General features: G+C 66.6%; 1 protein-coding gene across 1 annotated transcript in view; it reads right to left on the reverse strand.

The window, feature by feature from the left end:
• Positions 1-18,460: 18,460 nt before the first annotated feature.
• SKI (SKI proto-oncogene) overlaps positions 18,461-23,221 on the reverse strand; it is a gene marked incomplete at both ends in the record, with an annotated part of 54,445 nt that continues 49,684 nt past the window's right edge. Inside the window, 6 exons of the mRNA XM_082667106.1 lie at positions 18,461-18,649; positions 19,221-19,451; positions 20,030-20,331; positions 20,432-20,694; positions 21,177-21,292; positions 21,374-21,493. Coding sequence (XP_082523232.1) covers positions 18,461-18,649; positions 19,221-19,451; positions 20,030-20,331; positions 20,432-20,694; positions 21,177-21,292; positions 21,374-21,493 — 1,221 coding nt within the window. The remainder of the gene's footprint in view (positions 18,650-19,220; positions 19,452-20,029; positions 20,332-20,431; positions 20,695-21,176; positions 21,293-21,373; positions 21,494-23,221) is intronic.

Consider the following 23,221-nt stretch of genomic DNA (forward strand, 5'->3'; position numbering starts at 1 on the left):
AGCTGCCACTTGTCACTTCTCGCTGGGAAATAAACGCAGCTCCTGTGTCCTCCCCAAACAGACTCCGCATCTCCGTGAGGCCTCAGTGCAGCTCTGACGCCCACTTTTCAGAGCAGCCCCTGGATTCTACAGGGCAGCGCCCGCAGTGGGGCTGGGACTGGGTTTGTCTGGCTCCAGCTCTGGCTCCATCTGTCTGTGGGCACGTTTGGGATCGGACGGCAAGGTTCGGGGGCTGAGGGCCGGAGACCCAGGTCCCAGGGCTCGCAGGGACCCCCCTCCAGGTGCAGGCAGAGCGGAGAGGGGCTGGCGCACACTCCCCCTCAAAGGCAGCAATGCGCCTGGGAGGGCAGGATGGTCACACGAGGGCGGGCCTGAGGCTTCCGCTGTCCTCAGGCCCGGATGCGGGGGACCCGGGCAGTGCCTTCAAGGGCCTTTTCCTCTTCTCCCCGCAGGCCTGACAGGGTGGTCACGGCACAGCTGGCAGCAGCGGCCTTCCCAGGTAGGCGGGCAGCGGCGGACACGGCCAGGTGGGGCGTCTCCGGCTGTCACTCCACGATCCGAATGAGTCATTTGTGTCGACCTCCAAACGCCTCATCAGGAAGGGCAGCTCCCAGGGCTCCGGATGGGCCTCGGGTTGCACGAGGGTGCCCCCAACAAGGGTCTCTGGGCCCCCCCAAGGCCGCACCAAGAGGGGCCTGGGCAGGTGGAGGGGCAACCGGCCGAGGGTCCTCACCAAGCCCCTCCCAAGGCTCAGTCCCTTGCAAGGACTGGGCGTGCCAGCAGGGCGCCTCCCTGTCCCCTCGGCCAAGGCGAAAGTCCCTGGGTCCGTCTGGGGTCCTGGTCAGAAGGCAGGCAGGCCTCCGGGTGTGGCCCGCCCGACCCCTCGTGCAGCTGGGAGTGTTGGCGAGCCCTGCTGGTGGCCTCAGCCGGAAAGGCCCCCGTGCACGGGCAGCGCTGGGGCTCCAGGCAGTGCCCCCGCCTGGCTCTCTGAGCTGGCACTGGCCGTCCTAACAACAGCTACACACTCCTGCCAACTGGCCAACAGGACCAGCCCCGAGGTCACCCCCAACAGGACCCCAGAACCCTCGCGTGCGCCCGAGGAGGAGGTGGCGAGCCTAGGCAGAGAGCGTGCCCCCGTGTACCAGCTGGGAGAAGCCAGCAGGGGACCGAATGGACTGCCAGGCTGTGAGGGGCAAAGCCAGGTGGACGGTCGAGTCTCTGAGATGTGGGTCAAGCCAGGCCAGGCTCGGCCGGGCGCCGGGCCCACGGTGGGACCACGTGGCGGTTGGGCTGGGCCTTGGGTGGTTTCCGAGGCCGGCAAGGGGGCCCCTGGCCAGGCCCTCTCCCATCTGCTGGGAGAAGGGCCTCAGGAACAAGGTCAGATGAGGGCTGGGGCCCGGCTCTGCGGCCGCTGCCCACTGAGCTCTCGCCGGCTCCCCCGCCGGCGCCCTTGGCTGCGGCTGGTGTGGCTGCGTGTTCCCGGGAACACCTAGAAACCGGGCTGCTTGGAAACACTGCGGCGTTGCCATGCGCCGTTTTCCTCCAGGCCGGCCAGGGAGGCCCGGTGCCCGGCTGCGGAATGTGGGCCCCCTCCCAGCGGCCCAAGCCGGCCCCCAGGACCCCCAGAACCGTGGCTTCTTCTGAAGGAACTGACTCAAGGTCAAGCAAATTCCTGCCAGCCCCAGAGGCCCTTTCTCGTCCCGCCCCAGGAACGCGGGGCGTCCGCGGCCCCCAGGCTGGCCCGAGCCGGAGGGCAGAGCGCAGCCAGGGAGGTGGCCTGTTTTCCACCCCGGGTGCTGGAATGTTCCCTGACGGTGGGAGCCGACTCCCGCGCCCCCCTCAGCTGCGGCCGCATTCCTGGTGGGAGCCCCGGCCAGCCCTGCGAGCTTTTTCCACGCTCTGGTGCCAGCACTGGCGGGCTAGGGCGGGAGAGGACGGTTTCCATGGCAACCTCACTTTCTGTTATTTCTTATTTTCTTTTTTATGGTTTCTCCAACTTTGAAGCTCTCCAGACAGTTTACAGACTGCAAGGAAGAAAAGTGTTTCCTTCTCTCCCATGTCCCCCAGCGGGCAGCAATCCCACCCCCAGAGCCGCCCCTTCCCACAAGACAAGCCAGACAGCCGTGTCTTCAGAGGCTAATTATTTTTAAAAGCATCCTAGAGGAAGTGAATTATTTTTCTTCTAAAAAGATAGGAAAGTATTTTCAGAAGAACCCCTGCCCTCAGCCACGCAGCCCCATCGGCGGGGTGGGGAGGCCCTGAGCCCGGCCCACCTTGCAGAGCTGGCATGTGTCCTCAGGTCCGGCCCCAGCTCTGCCCCAGGACACGGGGTGGGAGGTGACTTCCCTCACCCCAAATGCACTTATTCACCTGCGTTGCACACCCAGCTCCCCAGGAGAAGGGCCTGGAGCCCTGGGCAGGGTACTGAGGCGGGGTCCCTGGGTGGGGGTTGGGGGGTGCGGGGGATCTGAGGGCGGCGGCAGCCTGGTCCAAGTGCCCGCCTCTCGCAGGGGGTGTGTCGTCATGATCCGTGACGTGGCCACCCCTCCGTTCCCGGGCCACACGCTGCCCGCTGCCTTCGAACACCTTCGGGTCTCGGCGCAGGGCTCGGGCCAGCAGCCCCACGCCCCTGGAGGCGGCCCTGCAGCGCCGAGCTAGGGGGCTGCCCAGGGAACCCACCACTGGCTTTAATAGAACGCGCAACACCGACTTCCGACGGGGGGCTCCTCCCCCGACCCCCGGACACACGTGGCGGCTCATCTGGGCGTCCCAAGGCGGGGCGGCCGGTGCCCTTCTCGGCTGGCACGTCTGCACCATCCGCGCTCTCCCCGGGGTGAGCCCAGGCCTGGCGGTCCCAGTCCCCTGGCCACAGAGCCCTGCAGCAAAGCCGGCCCGGCAGACCCCTCGCCCAGCACCGCCCGGAGGCCGGCCGGCCAGCGCCTGCCTCCCCGCCGTCCCTGCCCTGGAGGGTGGCTCCGGGGCCCCGCTGGCAGCCTGAGGGTCAGGACGGCTCCCAAACGAGAATCAAGAGGCCGTAGGCAGGTGATCGGTTTTCCAGAAACCAGAGGCCGTGTCTGCAGGGACCGCTTGTCAGATTTCACAGCTGCCTCTGAAATGCACCCCCAACCAATCAGCCAGGTCTGGGGCTCGGGGGATAGAGCAGGGGACACGCCGGGAGGCCTGGGGGCAGCCGGACGAGCAGCCACGTGGAGGAGCCGGCGGAGGGGCCCGCACCTGCCAACCTCCTACTCGGGGTGCGACCACACTCCAGACCCCGGATCCAAAGCCTCCGCCCAGGGCCCCCAGATCTCCCCACATCCACACAGGGCTGGGCTCACCCCCTGCCTCGAAGCCCACGACCTCCTCCTCTCCCTGGCCACCTGCTGCCCTCGCAGAGTGGGAGGAAGGGGGAGGGGACGCCCAGAGCCCTCAGCCGCTCCCTCACCGGCACAGTCACCCCTGGACCCGAGTGGACGGGCCCCTGAGCCCCCAGCCATGAGGATGAAGCTGCTGCTTCCCATCCGAAACGCCCTGCTGACCCCCCGCCCCTCATCCCGCACCCATTTTCCTCCTACGCTCGCCATCTGCACCCCCCCGTCCCCGTGAGCACCCCACCCCCACTTCAGCGCTCAGAGCAGGGCCACCTGCCCCAAGGGGCTCCAGGCACCAGACGTGGCCCTGGCAAGGGCCCCCATCCCCTTGACTCAGCCCTGGGGCCTGGGGCTTGGGCCGCCCCCCCACCTCCCGGGGAGCTCGCTGTCTCCTGGTCTCCCCTGGCTTCAGCAGCGGTGGTGCGGCAGCCCCCTCGGGCGTCCAGGGCACCGTAGACCTGACGTGCCCCACACCCGCTCCTCCTGCTGGGCTGACAGCTACGCAGTCTTCTGTCGTTAAGGCCCAAATCCTCCACGTCCGCCTTTGTTCTCTCTTGCTCTGTGGTCCACGCCCCCACCTCAACCCCAGCAATCCTGCAGGTCTTCAAGGTGCATCCCCAGCTGACCCCATCTCACTCCACCCAGCACTCGCCCTGCCCCGACGTCTCTCCTCCACCAGGTGACCCCACGGCTCGCTGCTCCTTCAGCTAAGCTGGGCATGCTTCTGCCTCAGGGCCTTTGCACTCGCTCTTTACCTCCTCACGAGGCCTTCCCCACCCCAGCTCCAGCAACACGGGCCTCCAGCTCCCTGCTTCCTCTTCCGTCTTCTGCATGTGTCACGGGCTAGGACGCCGTGCGTTTCACAAACGAATCTCCCAGAGGGTGGGCATTTCTTCAGTTCTGTACACCAGCACACCTCGGCACCTGGAGCAGCATGTGGCCTACACAAGGCACCCAGCGGGTATTTGTAAGGAATGGGTGAATGCGGAGAACCCAGTTGGTGCAGCCGCTACTCCAAGCCGGGCAGCGTGCAGGCACTGGAGACAAACAGGCAGAGGAGGTGTGCAGAGCAGGGCTTTGGTGGGGGGATAGCTGGAAGGACAGACGGACGGATGGTGGGTGGGTAGGTGGACAGACTGATGGAAGTATGAATAAACAGAGGGATGGATAGATGGATGGTGGGTGGGTGGATGGGGATGGATGTAATGAGGGATGGAGGAAGCAGAGGTCCACGTGTCTTTAGGACGTAGGTCGATGTGGAATAATTATGTTCTAACGTGAAAGGCAGGAGGAGGTTAACGACCAAAACCAATCCAGAGCACGAGAGCCCTGCACCCTTCCTGCTTTTCTCTCAGTAGGTTTCCTACCCAATTTCCCTCAACACACCTGCCCCAATACACGGTCGACAGCTGGCAGATGGGGCAGCGGGGTGGAGCTGATCCCCTGCAGGACGGGGGAGCTGAGCCCCGGCCCCAGGCGACCCTCCACCTCTGCTCGGTCCGGCTCCCAGGGCAGGGGGAGCGGCTGGGCCGTGAGCCCCGCCAAGGGCCAGCTTCAGCATGAGGAACAGAGAGGAATGACAGCCAGTGAGGGAAAGGGGGTTCCAGGACCTCCACGATGAGGGAGCTGATGGAGTTCTGAGCCCGAGACGTGGGGTGGCACCTGGGGAGCCTGGAGCAAGCGGCATCTGTCAGCCTCCTTCTGGTTCGACGAGCTCCAGGAGCCACAGACGCTGCCAGCCTGGTCTAGCAGGGCCTCCGCCTCTGAATGTCTGTCAGGAGAGGACAGGCTGCAGGTGTCCCAGCAGTGAGTTCCCAGAAGGGGCCCGTCCTCGGGAACCCCTGACTCCTGCATCATGCCTGGGCTCCTGGGGGCTCTACCCCACCCAAAGTGGTGGAGGCGGACAGAGGGGGTGCAGGACAGCACCCCCTCCGGAGGCTGTGGCAGGTGAGCTGCAGGGGGCGGTGTCCACACGGGGCTGCGTGAATCCCGGGGGCAGAGCCCTGGCCAGGACCCCATGCCCTTGAAAATCCCCTAAGACAGCTTCCTCCAGGCCCCGTCATCCACCGGCTCCACCCCAAGACTCGGCAAGTCGCTCTGCAGCTCCTTCTTTGCTTAAAGATAAAACCACACTTCTGTCAAAAGAAAAACAATGAAAATGATGTTTCAATTTAAAAAACAAAAATGCTGGAAACAGAAGGAGCTGCTGTGTTTCCCACATGCCCGGGTCAGGAGGCATCTTCTGGGGTTGAATTCCAAATCAGAATCACGATTTTCAGTCCCCAAACCCAGGGCAGCAAGTCCAAGGTCGCCGCCCCGCAAGGACGATGCGGGCCTCCCGGGACGTGGGGCGGGGGCTGCCCACCGTGGGTGCCCCCGCAGACTTGGAGCGAAGCTGGCTGTTCAGTCGGCAGCCTCTGCAAACACAGGGCCCACGAAACCTCCTACTTTCCGAAGGCCCGAGGGCAGGGGCTGCTTGGAACCCAGGAGGTGGGGTGGGGGCAGGACGGTCCCAGGTGAAAGGCGCTGTCCCCTGCCCCTCCCCTCGTGCCCACCCGCTGCCAGGAGTCCTGGGTGGGGGGCAGGCACCGCTCCTGGCCGCGCGCCTGAGCCACGGCCCCAGGGACCCACCAGGACTTCAGCTGAAGGTCAGGGGGTGCTGGGGGGGGTTCAGACACCAGAGGCACCGCCCCCAGCCCGTTAGGACCCCCAGTCCTCACACTGTGTCCCACAGACAAATCTGTAGAAAATCTGAATTCTCAACAAAAAAAAAAAAAAAAAAGAGGGAGGGTCAGCAGAAGCCAGAGGTGCTGGCCCGGCCATTACACCAGCTCTGGAGAAGGAGCTGGGAGGGAAGAGGGGGTCCTGGGAGGGGCAGCATCCAGCCTGGACCACGAAAGGCCAGAGCGGCAAGGCGGCCGCAGGCAGGGCCCTACCGGCAGACGGTGCCCCCCAGGCAGGCGGGGGCTCCGGCGGGCCTGCCTCTCGGGGGCGGCTATGCGTCTGCCTCTGGCCTGGAGAGCCCCCCGCCTGGGGCCTTCTCCTCAGAGGCAGGCAGGCCTCTTGGGAGTCTCCCAGGAGAGCAGCACCAGTGGGCCAGGTGGGGCCTCCAAGCCACCCTCCTCCACACCGGGGTGGGGCGGGCAGATGGACAGAGGCTGATGGGGGGCTGCCTTGAGGCTGCCTTACACCCCAGGAGGCTACACGGGCTCCAGCAGGCTCTGGGAGGGGGCTCCTTTCTCCCCCGGGCCTCGGCGCCCCCGGTGGACCCTCCTCCTGCCTCTGACTTCTGGGGCTGGGGACTGACTCCAGATGGTCCACTCACGGAAGGGCCATTTACCGAGTGACAGCCACGCGCCTGAGTCCTGGCAACTTCGTTCCCCGACTGGAGTCTGAGCCAGAGACAAGGGACGCACACAGAGATGGGAAGAGCCGGGAGAGCTGGGGGCGCCTGCCCTCTGCCCAGCCCACTTCCCAGCAGGGCCTCGGCAGGCACAGCCCCTCAGAGCACTCCAGGCCGCTCCCCCCAGCCTCCCCTCCTGCTGGCCGGCGGGTCGCCCAGGATGCCCCCGGCGGAGGCCTCCCTTCTCCGCAGCCCGGGCAGGCCGCCTGGTCTCGGTGCCAGTCGGGTGGCAAGGCCAGCTGTGCAGAGCACCCCCCCGCCACCCCCAGGGAGGGCTTCCTGGAGGGCGCAGGGGGGCCAGCCTGCCAGCCAGGCTCCGGGGCAGCCTGGCCCGCTCGGTGAGCTCACTGCTAGCCCGAGGTGCCCTGGGAGCCCTCGGTCCTGGCGGAGTCGGCGAGGGTCTCCAGGCCTGTTTCAGCACCACCAGGGCACACAGACAGCTGCCCGCGGCGCCCCCCTTCCTGCCCCCTCCCTTCAGGGCAGGGACAGCCACTGAGGGCCAGCCCGGGGCCTCTCTGATGGAAAAGCCGGGCTGGGGTGGGCACAGGGGACCTTGGGAGGCAGGTGGGGAGCGGCTGCCGCGGGCCCCCCTCCTCAGGCCCGGGACCGCCTCTGGCCCTCAGCAAGCCTGGGGGCGTCCCGGGAGCAAGCAAGCCAGGCGGTGACCCACACTGGCCACAGCTGCCCCAGCCCGGGCTCCTCTTGGCGCGAGGCCCTGGGTCTTGAGGCGCGGGCGGGCGCCCCACTGCCACAGCCGGGGACGTTCTCCGATGGAGACTATAAATAGGACTGTCATGGGGACACCAGATGTGCGGGCTCAGCCGGCAGGCCAGCCCTCCCGCCCCACACGGTCCCTGAGCGGGACTGCTCCCCCGAACACGGACACCCGTCCTCCTGGTAACCCTCCCGTCCACAGGGGCTCAGAGCACTGTCAGCCGCCCCCGACCCTGCCCCCTGGACACCCGGCAACAGGAACCAGAACAGCTCCCTCCCACAGATGCGGCTCCAGAGCCCAGTGGGTGGGACCACCTGGGGAGGGGCCCGGGAGGAGTGCTGTCCACCCCCCGCACCCCCAAGCCCTCAACACTCCTTGGCCCTCCACGCAGCACAGATGCCAGCCTGGCCGCGTCAGCCACCGGGGGCCTCTGCACCAGATCGAGGCCGGGCTGGCCCTCCAGGGGTTCTCATCCTGTGGGCTAATCCTTGGTGAGCCCCTCTCGAGGACCCCACTAGAAAAGAGGGCAAACGTGGAGCAGAGATGAAGGGGAGCCTTCAGGCAGATGCCTGGGTCAGGGCTGGGGGTGCACCTGGAGCACCACAAAGGCCCCGATCTGGAAAGAACCTGCTGGCCAGCGGGTGCACTGGAGAGCTGGCCAGTGGACAGTCCAGACCTGCTGTGAGCTGGTGGGGGTGGGGGGGTGGGGAGGTGAGGTCCCAGAGGCAAGGCAGGGCCTGGGGAGGGGGCCCCAAGTACCAGCCAGTGCCAGGGAGAAGAAGGGTGTGTAGACGAGGGGGTTATCATCCTGATGACAGTGAGGGCTGGGGACAGAGGAGGCGAGGCCTAGAGAAGACAGGGACAGAGAGAGAGGCGGGGAGAGCACTTCTACAGGGGAGCAGGTCATGCGAAGCCGTCTCTGGTCACATCCTTCAAGGCCCATCCCACCTCCCACCCTGGGGGCTGGGGTGCCCTGAGGCTTCCCCACCCCCACCCCACCCCCAGCAGTGACTAGACTCAAGTCTGCGCCTGCATGGAGGGCAGTGGGGAGGGACGGGGCCCAAGGCCTCCAGGGAGCCCGCGCAGGGTTCTCACAGGGATGCTTTTCCACATCGGTGGGAACGCGCTGCCCAAAGTTCGAGGGGTCTTAAAGGATCCGTTTTGCTTCGGATCTGGCATAAAAGGCAGGCGGCCCCCCAAAGATAAGGACACCCAAGCAGGCTGAGCGGAAACCTCCTGGGGAGGGCGGGCTCGTGTGCCGACCCCGGAGCAAGCCCCTCCCCGCGCTCGGCCCGAAGGTGCAGTTCCCGCCTCCGCCGCCGGGGGTCGCGCCGACACCCCGGCCCCCCTAGGCCGCGCGGCGCTCGGATGCGTGGACACGTCAGCGCCCGCCCGCCCCTGCAGGGGAGACGCTCGGAGCGCGTGGGGAGCCCCTATCTTACCCCGGAGCGAGGGCGCGGGGGCTCCAGCCCAACGTGCCCCCAAGGCCCCTCCCCCCACAGGGTACACCTCTGTCTCCCCCCCATCCCGCCTCTCCCCAGCGCGCAGGGCGGGAGGGGGGGCACTTCCTGCCGCCCGCTCCCTCCTTCCCGAGCGCGCGCCACCCCCGGGCCCCGGGCCCGAGTGCCCGGGCTGCGGCGTGTGGGTTGCCCCGGCCCGCTCCGCCCCCACCCCCACCCCGGGCCTGAACCTGATCCCGCCCCTCGCGGTGGGTGGAGGGGTCGACCTCGCGGCGGCGGGGCAACGCGCGGCCCCACCCCCGCGCCCGGCGCAGGCGTGGAGAGGAGGGGCCTAGGCGGGGGCGGGCCGCCCCGTCGTAACCCCGTCTCCGACCCCGCCCCACGGCCGGAAGCGCCGCCGTGCCCACCCCCGTCGGAATCGGAGGCGGACAGAGCCCCGCGCCCCCCGCCGGGAAGGGGGAGGGGAAGTGAAACCGAGCGGCGGGGCCCGGGGGCCGCGTCGGGGTTTCTGTAGACGCGTAATCGGAAACTGAGGCCACGGGGCGGGGGCGCGGCAGCTGCGCGGCCATTCCCGACCCCGGCCGCCTGCGTTCCCGCCGCCCCGGCTCTGCTGGGGAAGCCCCCTCGACTGCGGAGATGGGGCGCAGCAGCCTCCCCTCTCCAGCCTCGCTGAATCTCAGGAGGCAGCTCCGGGGAAGGAAGTGGGGGGATCTGCCCTGTCCCGACTGGATCAGGGCCTTCCTGGGCAGGGCGTAACCCACCGCCCCTGTCCCCGCAGCCCGCCCCCCAGGCTCCTAGCACCGCCCACGAGGGGCGCACACCCTCCGGGTGACTCACTCCGGCGGAGACACCTACTCGCTGCCTGATTCACTGGGTGCCGGGCCCCACACGGACACCCCGTGCTGGGGGTGCATCTCGGGTTCGCGCTCTGCACCCCCATAGGCACGTTTGCTGGGCGTCCGAGACCCGCGTGACTTGGGAGAGGCCTCCTGGGGTGGCGCGCAGCCTTGGCCCAGCAGGGCGTGGCCCCCGACCACGGAGTCTGCACCCCTAGACTCCGGACCGGGAACCCGGAGCCGCATGCAAAGCAGGCGGCAAAGGGGCTTAGGTTCACCCCAAAAGGGCCTACCACAGGCCTCCGCACCCAGCCCGCGCGCCAACGCCTCCCCCCACCCCAGCCCGGCTTCCGGCCAAGCCGGAAGGAGCAGGAATTTGGAATGTTGGGAACTAGCATTATAATTCTCCAGGGGCTTCTCCGCCCCCGCCCTTCCCCCCAGGGTGGGCGGGGCAAGGGGAGGAGCCTAGTCTGCCTCCGACAAGGCGGGGTGGTACCTCCAGGGCCGGGGTCCACCCTGGCGTCTGGCCGAGACGCGGTCTCGCGGGTGCCGCGTAAACCGGGGCTGGGGGAAGGCCCGGGCACCCGGCCCAGCGCCAACCTCAGGCACGGGGGCGCAGGAAGGCGGGGGCGAGGCCCGTGTCCTGGCAGGGGTGCCTGCAGGGAGGCCGCACTGGGCGGAGGAGCCCCGACCAGCTGGGCCTCCCAACACCGGGCGTGTTGGAGCAGCCGCTGCCTTCCCGCCGGGGAAGCAGTTGTGGGGAACGGCAGACGCCCCAGTGACGCGGCCAGTGACACCTGCCTGGCTGCGCCGGCTGCAGCCCTCTGGACGCAACACCACCCTTCCCCGGCCCGGCCTTGGCAGGGAACCTCCTCCACAAACCACCAGAGCCTTTTCTGGGACTGTTTTTTCTTAGAAACAGGAAGTTGGGGTGTGGGCCACACGTCCCCCAGGTCAAGGCCCCGCCGAGGGCAGAGCAGGGTGGGGGTTTGGACTCATGGGAACTCGCCATCCTGCCCGGCTCTTGCAGCCCTCTGGCGCCCGATGGAACCCCAGGTGTACGCAGAACAGAGGAGAGGGGAGGGAAACAGGATGACCCGGCCTGGCTGCCTGGGCTCTGCTGCCCACTCGGCGCCAGCCGCAGCACTGGGTCACTTGGGCCTCTCGGTGGCGCTTCCACGAGTCCGGCCCCGGGCGTGTAGAGCAGGCGCACCGGTGCTCTCCTCCCGGCCCCAGCCCCGCAGCCGCTCGCCCGAGCAGAACCTGCCCCCCAAGGCCAGGAGACCCCTGCCCCAGACGAGGTGCCGCAGCCGTCCTGGGCCTGAGGACCTGGGTCTCTGACCCCAGCCCTGGTGGCTCAGCCCCTTCCTCTTCTCCAGCGGAGCTCCTGGGCCCTGTGTCCTGCTCACTGGGCAGGGTGGGGGGGTCTTCTCCACCGCTGCCCCGTGTCTGACGCTTTCTCGTGCTCACAGGTGAGCATCTGTCCGGTGGTCCCACTGCCAGCCGCTCTGGCTGGGAGCCCCGCGGAGGGCACCGTGAGCACAGCCCTGGATGCCTGACGCAGCGCGCCCAGCCTGGCCGTGCACTAGGCCCGGCCAGGGTCACCAGCTGGCCCCGCCCCACCCGCCCGGCCAGAACAGGGAGGTTTGGTTTTGGAGGGTTTCAGGATGCAGGGCTTCCTTCCAGGCAGGCCCCCACCCGCACCCTCGCCGTGGGCCTGGGGACCCCAGGGCCGCAGAGGATGGAGCCCAGGAAGGCCTGTGGGGTGGGCCCTGATGCAAGTCGGTGCGCACTTGCCGCCCAGCGGCACCTGCTTCTCCTGACTCGGTGGAGGGACCAGAGGGTTCTGAGCGTGGGGGAGGGGTGGGGGGAGGAAACCTGAGGGGCTGAGGAGGGGGAGGGTGGGCACCCCGACACCAAGCGCGCGCTGCCAGGGCTCTCCCTACACGCCAGGTTGTAGACCGCAGAGCCGCGCCCACGGCCTGCCTGGGTGCAGGGGGTACCCGATGCCACCTGCCTCTCTGGGGCTGCAGGGGGCACCGGTGACGGGGCGCTGCCAGGTATCTGCCTCCCCTCTCTGCTTGGGTTTTGCAGGACTCAGGTGGCCTTGGACATGAGTGCTGTGATGGGGGCCTTGCAGAGAAGGCAACCTCAGGCTCCCTCCCACACAAGGTGCCCTATCCCTGGAGGTTTCCGGAACAGGCCTCCACGGCAGCAGGAGTGACCTGGGAGAGAGCTTGGGCCGAGCTTCCTGCCTGCAGGGGCTGCCAGGCCGGGCACAGAGCAGGAAGGCCCGACCCCAGCCCGGCCGGACACCTGCCTGTCACAGGACGCTCCACGACAAGCCAGGTTGGGCTGACTCCACCTGCCTGCCCACCCCCCTGCTGTGCGGCCACCTGCTCCAGGGCTAGGAGCCCCAGCGGCCCTGGCCTCTGGCACAGGCCTGGGCACAGATGGCCCTGCAGGCGCACGTCCTCAATCCTTGGGGGCAGGGGCCGGCAGGCATCCAGGTCCCCAAAGTTCTGTCCCCGTACCCTTCCCAGGGTCGCCCGTCAGTGGGTGGGCAGACAGGAGGGTGCAGGGCTGCTGCCCCCCAGAGCACAGCGGGTTTCTGTGGGGAGGGGTCCAGGGTCACTTCCGAGGCCCTGGTTTCACATTCTGCTGACAGCCCCACCCTTTCCTGAGGGCACACAGACTTTCCTGGGGGATGAGCCAGCGTCCCTGTTCCCTAGGGGATTCCACCTCCCTGCGGGCAGAGGGGGGACTACCCAGGTCACCCAGAGTGCGGCCAGGGCTCCTGGCCAGCCCCGGTGGGCCACCAGCTGCCCAGCGGCCTGGTGAGCACAGTGTGGGAAGGAGGCCTCAGGGGTCTCGTGAACCGCCCTAATCTTAGACCGGCTCGTGGAGCCCTCCCACAGTTCTCTTCCTGGCCAGCAAGAAGGGGTGACCCTGCGACAGGACAGGCAGAGACGAGGGGGCAGGGGCAGGTTGGGGTCTGGGGCCAGGTGGGCCAGGGAGGCGGCTGCTGGCCACAGCTGCGCTCTGCTGGAGGTGTGGGTGGGGTGGAAGCTGGGTGGGGGCCACACCGAGGGCCAGGGGCTCGGGGAAGGGAGGATGGGCTGTGCCAGCTGTTGCTGTAAAGGGCAGGCGGCTTCCTCTTTCCACAAGGGCGCGCCTGGCATCCGCCTCCCCGGATAAGGGCCCAGCGCTCGGCCTGCGGTTGGCCCCTTTGACCACAGGACGCTGGGTAGGGGCTGGGGGGGCCAGACTGTGGCTCTGGGACCGGCAGACTAGAGGGGTGAGGACCCCAAGACACAGGCAGGCACAGCTGAGAGCCCAGGGGGCCGGGGTGGGGCCCGCAGCTGCCAGTGACGGAGCAGAAGTGAAAGCCGGGGGGTGGGAGCCACAGGGCAGGGACAGAAGCTGGGGAGCCGAGGAGGTTCTCAGGAGCACCCCGCCCTGGGCTCACGTCACCCCAGGCCTCGGGGGGACTTGGGAACTGGCTCCAACGTGGGCGGGGGGCCCGCCGAGAGCTGCCAGTGCAGGGACACTTTCTCCAGCCCAGGGCCCTGGGCAAAGGCCAGGCTGGGGGATGGCCCCGTGGGTCCCTACAGAGGCCCTTGCTGGTGTGACAGTCCCGAGCCTGGGGACTCAGAGGTGGGGGGTGGGGGGTGGGGCATAGGGCTGCCAGGAATTCCCGAGGAGGGGTCCCTCCCTCCCCGAGGGTCTGATCTCCTCTCTCTGAGCCCTCGGGGTGCCCTGACCCCTTCAGCATGGGCTCGGGAAGGGGGTTCTGAGCTCAGACGGCTCCCATCCTGTCTTCTCTGGGCCGGGGGTGCCCAGAGCCCTTTAATGCCATCAGGTCCCACCCAGAGGTGAACCCAGAGGGAAGCCCAGGGCAGCGCAGGAAGACGGCTGAGCCCGGAGCCCCCGGGAGCTGCCACCGGCCCAGCTCCAGGCCCCCGACGGGCTGAGCACCACGCTGGCCGTGAGGACACCCCCAGACTGCACACCCACTGCACTCCCCCAGCCCCAGAGGGCCCCCAGTCTCCCTCGGGAACACCTCCCCCCACCCATTTCCCTGGCCGTCAGGACCATGGGTGTTACGTGGACCGCCCGAGCGGGGAGCCGGGGTAGAGCCAGGGGCCGAGGGGCTGGGCGCTGGCGGTCAGAGATGCTCTGGGGGAGGGTGAGGAGAGGCCGTCGCCAGGCGGAGCCCAGAATGAGGCCTCACGTCAGCTCTGGGGACAAGTGCAGACTGTGAAGCACATGGCGCCCACTCAGTGGTGACAGTGCCCCGCAGGGGCGGCAGATCTGGACACCGGACATCACCCCCAGTCACACCACCCAACCCTGCTGGGCTCAGTGGAGGTCGTGAGGACGACGTCCGTGTCCAGCATTGGGAGTGGCAGGGCCTCAGCTGCCCTCAACTGGCGTCCATGCCTGCAGGACCCCCGACGGGCCGCAGCGGACGGCTGACCACTCAGGAGACCCCAGAAGATAGTGCTGCGCGGCACCCTGGATGTCCAGGCAGAGGCAGCGGTCAGGTGGACGAGGGACCGCACGGCCCAGTAACGTGGACACAGTGTCTGGCCACCGGCCTTTCTCCCTCTCTCCTCCCCGCTCCGGGTGCGTGGGCCAGGAGCGCTCCCTGGGGGCCGTGCCTGCCTCATCTCTTGCAGGGCAGTGCCCCAGGGTCCAGCCCTGCCCGGGGAAGGGGGCCCTCAGATTCTGACTGATGGCCCTACAGCTCAGTGGAAGGCCACTCCTGAGAGGGACAGGAGTCAAGCCCAGGTGACACCTGCAGCGAGGGGGGCAGAGGGCATCGGGCCCAGGGCCCCAGGCAGCGCTCTCGGGTCCAATGCGCGGGCGGGAGGGGCGGGGCTACAGCTTAGGGCCCCGCCCACCTCCCTTCCCCTGACCTGTCCCCGCCCCTAGGTGGCACCCCATGACCCTGGACCTCGGGGCTGCTTTCTCCTGGGCCCAGCTGTCCCCGCCCCAGCCTGGCCTGGGCGGAGTGGGCTTCTGCTTCCACACTGCAGCCCTTCGTGTCCCCCCTCCCTGGGGGCTCCAGGGGAGCACTTCTGGGCCCAGGTCTGGGGGGCTTCCCAAGGCTGGGGGGAGGAGTAGGGACCCGGGAGCCCTCCCAGGCTGCGGTGCGTTTTCTCCAGGTGACCTGGGAGGCCCCACGGCCTGGGCTGGGAGGCCGGACCTGGGTGGCCAAAGGAAGCCTTAGTGAGGTGGCACTCTGGGGCCCAGAACCGGGGGCGCGGCGGTCCTGGGGAAGCCCCTAGGTAGTCGGACAGGCGGGTGGTGGCCCTCTGCTCATCTTTCAGGGCAGCACATTGGGGTCTGCGGTTCTGATGCCACCTGGCCCCCTCCCCGTTAAAGACATGGGGCAACTCTGCAGGGAGCTGGCCGTCTACCCCGGGGTGGGGGGGGCAGGCCTCCAGGCCCCATGGGGGACAGGCCAGGAAGGGCCCCCAGCCGACGCCCACAGTACAAGGAGGAGCCGCAGCTTGGCGTGACCTGGAGGGAGAGGGATGGAGGGCGCCCCAGCTGGGAGCTGCCCGCTTGTGCCCCGTGTCCACTTGGGTTCAGTGGAGACTGAAAGGCCCCAGGGTCTGATCGACCGGAAGACAGGCGCCCCTTCCTGGGCTCAGGCCTAGATGGTGGCTGGAGAGGAGGGGTTCTGGGGTGGCCAGGCGAGCGAGCCCTTTATCTTACGATGTCATCTGTTTGGGGAGGGGCGCCAAAGGACTAACGGGTACACAGAGAAATAGAGAAATATGCCAAGCTGTTTTTTTCTTTTTAAATCAGGCATTTATAAACAAGAAAGCATACATTAATTACATAAAAATAGTTTTCGAATAGTGAGTAAGTCATCATATTGTCATTAGCAGCAGCAAAGGAGAGAAGGGGACGGTGATGCAGACGCTCCTGGCGGGTACGAGGGTGGAGCTGTGGTTTTTTTCCTTAATTGAAAAAAAAAGTGTCATTTGTGACTCCTGACTTAAAGCAAGAACAAGATGGCCTCCCCGAGCCTGGTGGGCGCGGCGGGCGGTGTCGCCCAGAAAACCGGCTCGAGCCGGTGGGCATGTTCTGCCTCAGGTAGAAATAACCCAGAAAACAAGACAGCTACCAGGTAAGAAGAGAGATCCGGCAAAGGACCTACCACGTTTACGTATGATACACGAGTATCAGAGGAAAAAGTATTTACATGGTCGCTTTGTACATCGGCGAGTTCTGTACGAAAAGCAAGATATCATGTGAGTGAGTTAGCTGCTCCATAGATATGAATGTTATTGCTGTTGTTTTTTCCCTTCGTTAAAAGTCTTCTTTCAGCATAGAAATAATGAGTGATTAAACTGAATACACGATCATTTCGATAATGGGTATTACACACGGGGAGAGTCAACAGCCTACGGGAGAGTGCCTCTTCAGCAAAGAAACTCCAACTGCAGCCGCACGGCAGGAGCCCGGGGACCCTGCCCCCGAGGACAAGCGTGGACAGCCCCATGGCCGGCCTCGCCCAGGGACCGCCAACGGCGCTGGCAGGCCAAGGGACCTCGGGGCGGGCCTGAGTCCACCACCCCACCTCCAGCTCTTCCCGACATCTGGGGACCAAGCCGGACAGTGGCGGCGTAGACCCGATGGCCGAGACGTGCGGGTGACCGGAGGGGACAGAGCGCGGGCAAGGAGGCGCAGCGGCCCCCACTCGCAACTTGGAAAAATGTATCTCCCTCTGGAGCCTAAAAACTCAGAAAGTAAACGGAGCAAAGCAGGTGGCCTCGGGCGGGTCCCGGGGGCCCTGCGGTCTCACTACGGATTTTCAGACTTGGCAACAGAGCACAGCCGCACAGAAGCACACTGACACACGCTTCACGCTTTGCTCCAACTACATCATTTACTTTCCCTTGAAGAAATGACCGCAAAAACACAACTCTGGAAAAACAAAGCTAAACACAGCATTCTGAGTGTTGCGTGACACAACCGACCCTCTACACGACACGGTAATAATGCCCATCGGTGGATATACGTATGGCAGAGGTTTTAAATTCCATGCATACAGATTTAATAACTGCAAAGAAAAACAGAAGCAAAAAAATTAAAAAACAAAAAAGAAACAAAAAACAAACAACAACAACCAAACAAACGCTGCATATACACGATGTCCCTTTTGCATTGCACTTTAGAAGGGAGGCCGGCAGCACCCGGCCCCCACCCAGTAAACCAAGGGCAAAACCCCACCGACGATGCCGTCACCCGGTCTCCGCTCCACTCGGCGGTTGCGGCACCACCCCCGGCCACGCTCGCAGCTGCCGGGGTGCTGGAACGGAGTCGGGCAGAGGGTTCTAGTAAGATCTCTCCATGTAAATAAATACCATGATTTTAGGACGGGCAGCCACCTCGTCTACTGGGAAATCATTTTTCAAGCTTGGGCATAAGAAACCTTACACAATTCGCATACAGTTGAGAGTAAACGAGATTATTTGGAATAAATGCAAGTAACTCATTGTGATAGTGGCAGATTCAATAGCTACTGAAGACATATTTTGGGGGTAAAAAGACAAGTCAGGGTTTGCTGTACAAGATGCTGGAAGGCACAGAACTACCCCCCGAAGTTCAGTTTTTGCATTTTCGTTTTCGTGTGATTCCCTTGTTCAACCAAGCACCAGAGGGGTTTCTAAACACTTGAGCACTTAGGATGTGAATGCTCTATAAATCGGTTTGCAGTATTTGAAAGTAAAAACCTCAGTTAACTGGGGAATAAAAAGAGAAGGGAAGATTTTTGACAAAGTGCAGTTCTAAATATACGTTTAAATGAACGAACAAACAAGAAGTGAAATAATGCTGTGTTTTGTTCCAATGCTGCAGCCTCAGTCCCCAAACAGAAGGAGCAACGTTTGCCGAATTGAGAGGGTTGCCTGGTCGAGGGCGCGTGTGCCCAGCCAGCGCGGACCCATCTCCCGTCGCCTCCAAGCACACCTGCGGACACACCTGTGGAAGGCGGGCCGGAGCGGCGGGCGGGTAAGGCGGCAGTGTTCCAGCTCATCGTGCCTGCGCGGTGCTCTCCGTGCCCTTCCCGGTGGCAGCACAGGAGACGGGGTTCCTTGTGGCTGAAAAAATAGACTCTGGAGAAAAACCCTTTGTGTTGTCACGCGGCCGCGGGCGCGGGATGAGCTGTGATGGCTTCGAGGGGCAGGGCGGCTGCCACCCTGGCTCCCTTGCGGGTCCTCAGGTGGCGTCACGTGTGGGTGGGGCTTTTAAAAGTTAGTCATTAAAAAACATGTTGATTTCTTTGAATATCAAGTCTCCTTATGGGTTTTAAATAGCTTATCACAAAAGTGTAAATGTTAGAACGATCCGGCAAGCGGAGCGCCAGCTGCAGCTACCGAGCTGGCCTCGACGCCGGCTGCAGGTGGGGACCGGCGTGCTTGCTTGACCTTGGCCAGTAGAAAATTTTGCAGTGGATTCCAAAAGTATGTGGTTCCAAACACTTGCTTGGTTCTAGGCACAGTAAGACGTTGTGCTATATGGACCGGGGCTGGGGGGGCCGGGGTGGGGGGTGGGGAGCGGCCCCGCCGGCACGGAGCCCCCAGCCCCGCCGCCCACCTGCCCGCCCGCCCGCCCACCCTGCGGCGTCCGCCCCGCGCAGCAGACAGTGGGTCCGGCTAGGGCTCCAGCTCGGCCGTGCTCTCGCCGCCCGTGGCCTCAGAGCGGGGCCGTGGCCACAGCTGCTCCTGCAGCCCCTTCACCACCTTCTCCAGGTGCTCCCGGGCCTCCCGCTCCCGCAGGAGGTCAGCCCGCAGCTGCTCGCGATCGGCCTCCGCGTGCTGCAGCTTCACCTGCAGGTCCTCGATCTGGAAGGGGACGCCCCGCGTTAGCCGGGCCCGCTCCCCACCTGGCCGCCGCCCCGGCCCCGGCCTGACCCTCCGGCCCATCACAGGCTCGCCCCGCCCGCCGCCCACTGGACCCGGGCTGGTGAGCCTGGCAGGGCCTGGGGGAGCTTCCCGGGCAACACCAACCCTGCCCGCGGAGACCCCGAGTTGGGGAACTACCCGAGCCCCGAGTGCGGAGGCCTCGGGGCACCTCTCAGCCTCCTGGGCCCCGGCCCGGGCCCCGGAGATGGCCGTGAGACGGGACCCCGTCTCCCGACCCCAGGCCAGGCAGGGTGGCCAACTGGGACAGGCTGAGACTTTTTAACAGTGCGTGAGGGTGAGGGTGCGGGTATGGGTGCGGCCCTCCCCCCAGGACAGGAGGTGAGGAGAGCCTGGGGCCAGGACACCCCCGTGGAAGGAGGACTCCAAAGCCCAGCAGGGCCAGGTCGGCCTGCAGGCTCCCCACGCCCGGGGCGGCCCCGCGAGGAGGGGAGGGACCCTGAGATGCTGATGGACGGTGCACGTGTCCTCCCCGGCCGGACAGCCCACATACCTGGGCCGAGTACTTGGCCCGCAGGCGGCCGGCCTCACAGCCCTTGTCGCACACGCGCGCCTGCCGCGCCTGCTCCAGTTCCCGCTTCAGGCGGAGCCGCGCCTCGTTGGCCTCCTTCATCTTCTTCTCATTCTCAGCCCGGAGCCGCTCGATCTCCTTCCGAAGGCTGCGCTTGGCCTCCGTGGCCTCCCGCAGCTTCTCCTTCTTGGCCACGCGCAGGAACTCCAGCTCCTGGGGCGAGGGCGCCGGCTCAGGGGCGCCCTCACGCCAGGCCTCTCCGGCCCCGGCCCTCCGGTGCCCACCGTGCACAGCCCGGGGGGAGTCCCTGCGGCCGGGGGAGGGGGCTCCCCCAGGCACGGTGCCATCTGGGGGCCCCGGGGACCCTACGCAGCCAGAAGGAGAGGCGGCGGCCCTTTTCGGGGTCTCAGCCCCGGCCCCCAACACGCTCATGAAGATGCATGTGGGGAGCCACACCTCCAACCAGAACCAGGGAACTGGTGCGGGTTTCTGAGAGAGTGGTGGAAATGGGGCTCTCGGGGCTGGCAGGGCTGTGCTGTGCTGGGGCCACGTGTCAGACGCCGGCTGAGGTGTGAATGCAGCTGAGCCCTGGGGTGACAGCCCCGCCCCCCACAAGGTGGCGCACAAGGCGACCAGGGGGCCGATGGCACAACCGCAGGGCCTCCAGCCCCCGCCGGGAAAGGAAGCAGTCCCGGGTGGAGCGGCCCGGAACCGGCGCGCAAGGGGCCGGCGGGGCAGCGCCCGCTCCTTCCCCGCACACTCGTGCCCCCGCCGGCCCCCGCCCGCCCCACCTGGTGGAGGCTGCGCTTGGCCTGCAGCGCGGCGCTCAGCTTCTCCTCCTGCTTCACGCGCATCTTCACCACCTCGTGCAGGAACTTCTCTTTGGCTTCCTTGGTGTCCAGGCCGCCCTCCAGGGCCTGCCGCAGATGCTCCAGCTCGGCCTCCAGCCCGCTGCTCGGGGCGTCGGCGGGGGCCGCGGCATCGGGGGCGCCGGGCGCCGCAGGCAGGGCGAGCAGGCCCGGGGAGCTCAGGTCCTTGGCGGAGCCGGATGAGGTAAAGGACGGGGAGGACAGCGAGGACAGCGAGGAGGTGACTGCAAGGCAGGCGGCGGGGGCGCGGGTCAGCAGGGGCCGCCCCCGGAAGAACGGGCGGGCGCCCCCGCCGCCCCAGGGCAGGTTTGCGGCCGCACTCACACTCCTCTCTTCCCTCCACCTCCACCTCGGCCTCCGAGTCCTTCTCCTCCTCGGGGGCAGGCCCGGGTGCCGGCGTCTCCGGGGCTCCAGGGGTGTCCACTGTCAGCTTCCGCTTCCGAGGCTGGACGCAGCTGGTGACGGGCTCGGGGGCCCGGGAGACGACCGTGGCGCAGGGCGGGCTGCTCGCCACCTTGTGCTGGGCTGGCGGTGCTAGGGCCACGTTGGGGGCCACGCCCGTCTCAAAACTCTTGTAGGAGTAAAAGCTGCAGGGGTGTGGCGGGCATCGGGGCCTCGGCATCTGCCCCTCGCAGCCCCTCGCCCCGCCCCTGTGCCCCTGCACGTCTCCGCACCTCCGCTGCACACCACCCCCCATCGCGGCCCCGGCTCCCATGGACCGTGCAAGGGAGCAGACACTACAGCCCGGGGCCCTGGGGGAGCTGCAACACGGCGACCAGCCACCATACGTGGGACAGGCCACAGCCAACGTAGAGCGCGCGGCCAACTCCAGACGCCACAGAAAATCCTAGCGTCCCCCCCCACCCCCCATGCCATCAAAGAACCAGCACTTCTGCAGCTGCCTCAACCGGGGGGCTGGGGATCTGACACACAGCCTCCAGACCATGTGCCCGTCGAGCTCAGTGATGATTAAAGCGGGAACCTGCTTCCCCGACTGGTTCGGGGCCCCACAGCAGGGTCAGGCTGAGCTGGGACGCAGACATGCCCATCAGAGTTGGCGGGTACTCACCTGTCTCGAATCAGGGCTGGGAGGTGTGGGGAGAGCTCTTTGTCACTCGCAGAAACCGCAGGGGACCAGGGTCGGAAGGCAGAGAGGCGCTGGCGAGGGTGGATGCAGCCCAGGCTCTGTCGGGAGAGAGGCGCCGTCAGAGGCTGGGCCCCAGGCCGCCCCGCGCGCCCGCCCCGCACGCCCGGGCCACACGGCACCTTGCTGGAGGAGCCGGCCAGAGTCCGCAGCCAGCCAGACTGCTTGTCCTTCTCGGAGGGTGTGGGGTGCTGGGAGGGGGCGTCGTCTGCTTTTCTTACGGAGGCCGGGGGCTCGGAGACCTGTGAGCAACACAGAAGTTCCCGTTGGCAGGTTGCGAGGGGTCCCCCAGGGCCCAGTCTCAGACGCAGCTGAGTACGAGTCGTGTCCAGGGACGCGTACACCCTGCCCGACTCATCACCCAGGGCAGGCCCGGCCCCACAGCAGTGCTGCACACACGCCCACCGGGCACTGGTGCAAGACAGCAGGAGGGACCCCTGCCCCTACCCTCAGGCCACCGCCGGTCTGGAAGAGGCAGCCCGGCAGGCAGGCTCGCTGGCCGAGTATAGGGCCCTGTCGGCACCACGCAGAGCTTTCCAGGGGCGCCACGCAGCACCCCCAGAGTTCTGGACTTCACCACATGGGGCCTGGGGCAGCTGCACGCTAGGCTGGCAGGGCAGCCCTGGGCCGTGCCCCCTCCCCGCCTGAAAGAACATTCCCAAAATGAACTGTGTTCAGTTTGGCAAGGAAGCCCCCTCGACTTTCCCAAGTCTTGCTGTCAGGGAAGGAAGCTTGGGACAGCGACCCCGGGCCCAGCAGCCGAGCGTTGTGTCTGCTGGATGCTGTGGCCCAAGTGGCCTCCTGGGCTGGTGTCAAACTTCCCCCCAGTCTGCTGGCACCAGAGTCCTGAGGACACAGGGTCCCTCCCCAAGAAAACAGAACAGTCTTTGGAGGACGGACGGTGCCTCCCCCACCCCGCCCCGGCCGGAGCCTGGGCGTATCCGGGAGGCCACTGAGGGCGAGGGGCTGGGGGACAGTGCCCATCACCCCCAGGCCAGACCTCAAGAGGGGTGGGGTGGATGGGGGAGGGGCTCCTTCTGCCCCAGGGGGCACTTGGAGAAAATACTGAACCCCAGAACTGACCCGAGGGTCAGCAGAGCCATCACCACAGAACTCAAGAGACAGGGGGCCAGGCTGGGCCAGGCCCCCCAGGGTGAAGGAGCCGGCACACGTGGGTGTGTGCGCAGGGAGCCAGGCTCCCTAACTCTGCTCCAGGCAACGTGTAGCCCTCGGGCCCCAGACCTGTGGGTCGGTCCCCGCACAGGGCAGCTGTCCCAACTAACAGCCTGCCCACCCAGCCCCAGGAGACGGTTCGGGGGTCCCACAGACAGCAGGGACCGTCTGCTCAGACCTGAAAACACTCAGGAAAGAGAGACCCACTTGGTGCTGCTTTTCAGGGGAAAGGAGTCGTGGTGATGCCTAGACCGGGCGACACCCACAAGGGTGGGGTTTCCTGTCTGAGCCCAGTTCTCAAGGGAGAGAAGCCACAGCGGCCCCGCCGGCTCCTCCGATTCCGAGAAACCTCAGGGAGCCTCGTGGCGGGTGTCAGATGAGCCGCGCGGCAGAGGCGGCTTCCCACTTCGGAGAAGGGCCGGAGCCTCCTGCCCCCGCCTCACCCCGAGCCCTGGTCCACCCAGGACGCGGGGAGGCAACTCGGGAAGCCGAGCAGCCCGAGACTCCGGACCCCGGTGCGCCCTCCAGGAAGCGCAGCCGACCGGTTACGAAAACGAGGAAGCAGCGGAAGAGGGGCTTGTGGAGCGAGGCTGGGCGGGCACGGGGCTGCCAGGGCCCCGAGGGAGTGCGGCCTCCTCAAAGCCCTGGGAAGGACGGGCCAGCGACAGCAGGCAGTCGGGGACAGAGCTGTGCGCGGCCATGGCCGCACGTCCCCCCGTGTGAGGAGGTGAGCCTGTGGCCTCCGGCTCCTGACCCCGCTGGGCGCCTCGAAGCCCAGGACGCTCCCCGGCAGTGGG

Source organism: Grampus griseus, assembly GCF_964374135.1.
Source record: "Grampus griseus genome assembly, chromosome: 1".
Classification (NCBI taxonomy): Eukaryota; Metazoa; Chordata; class Mammalia; order Artiodactyla; family Delphinidae; genus Grampus; species Grampus griseus.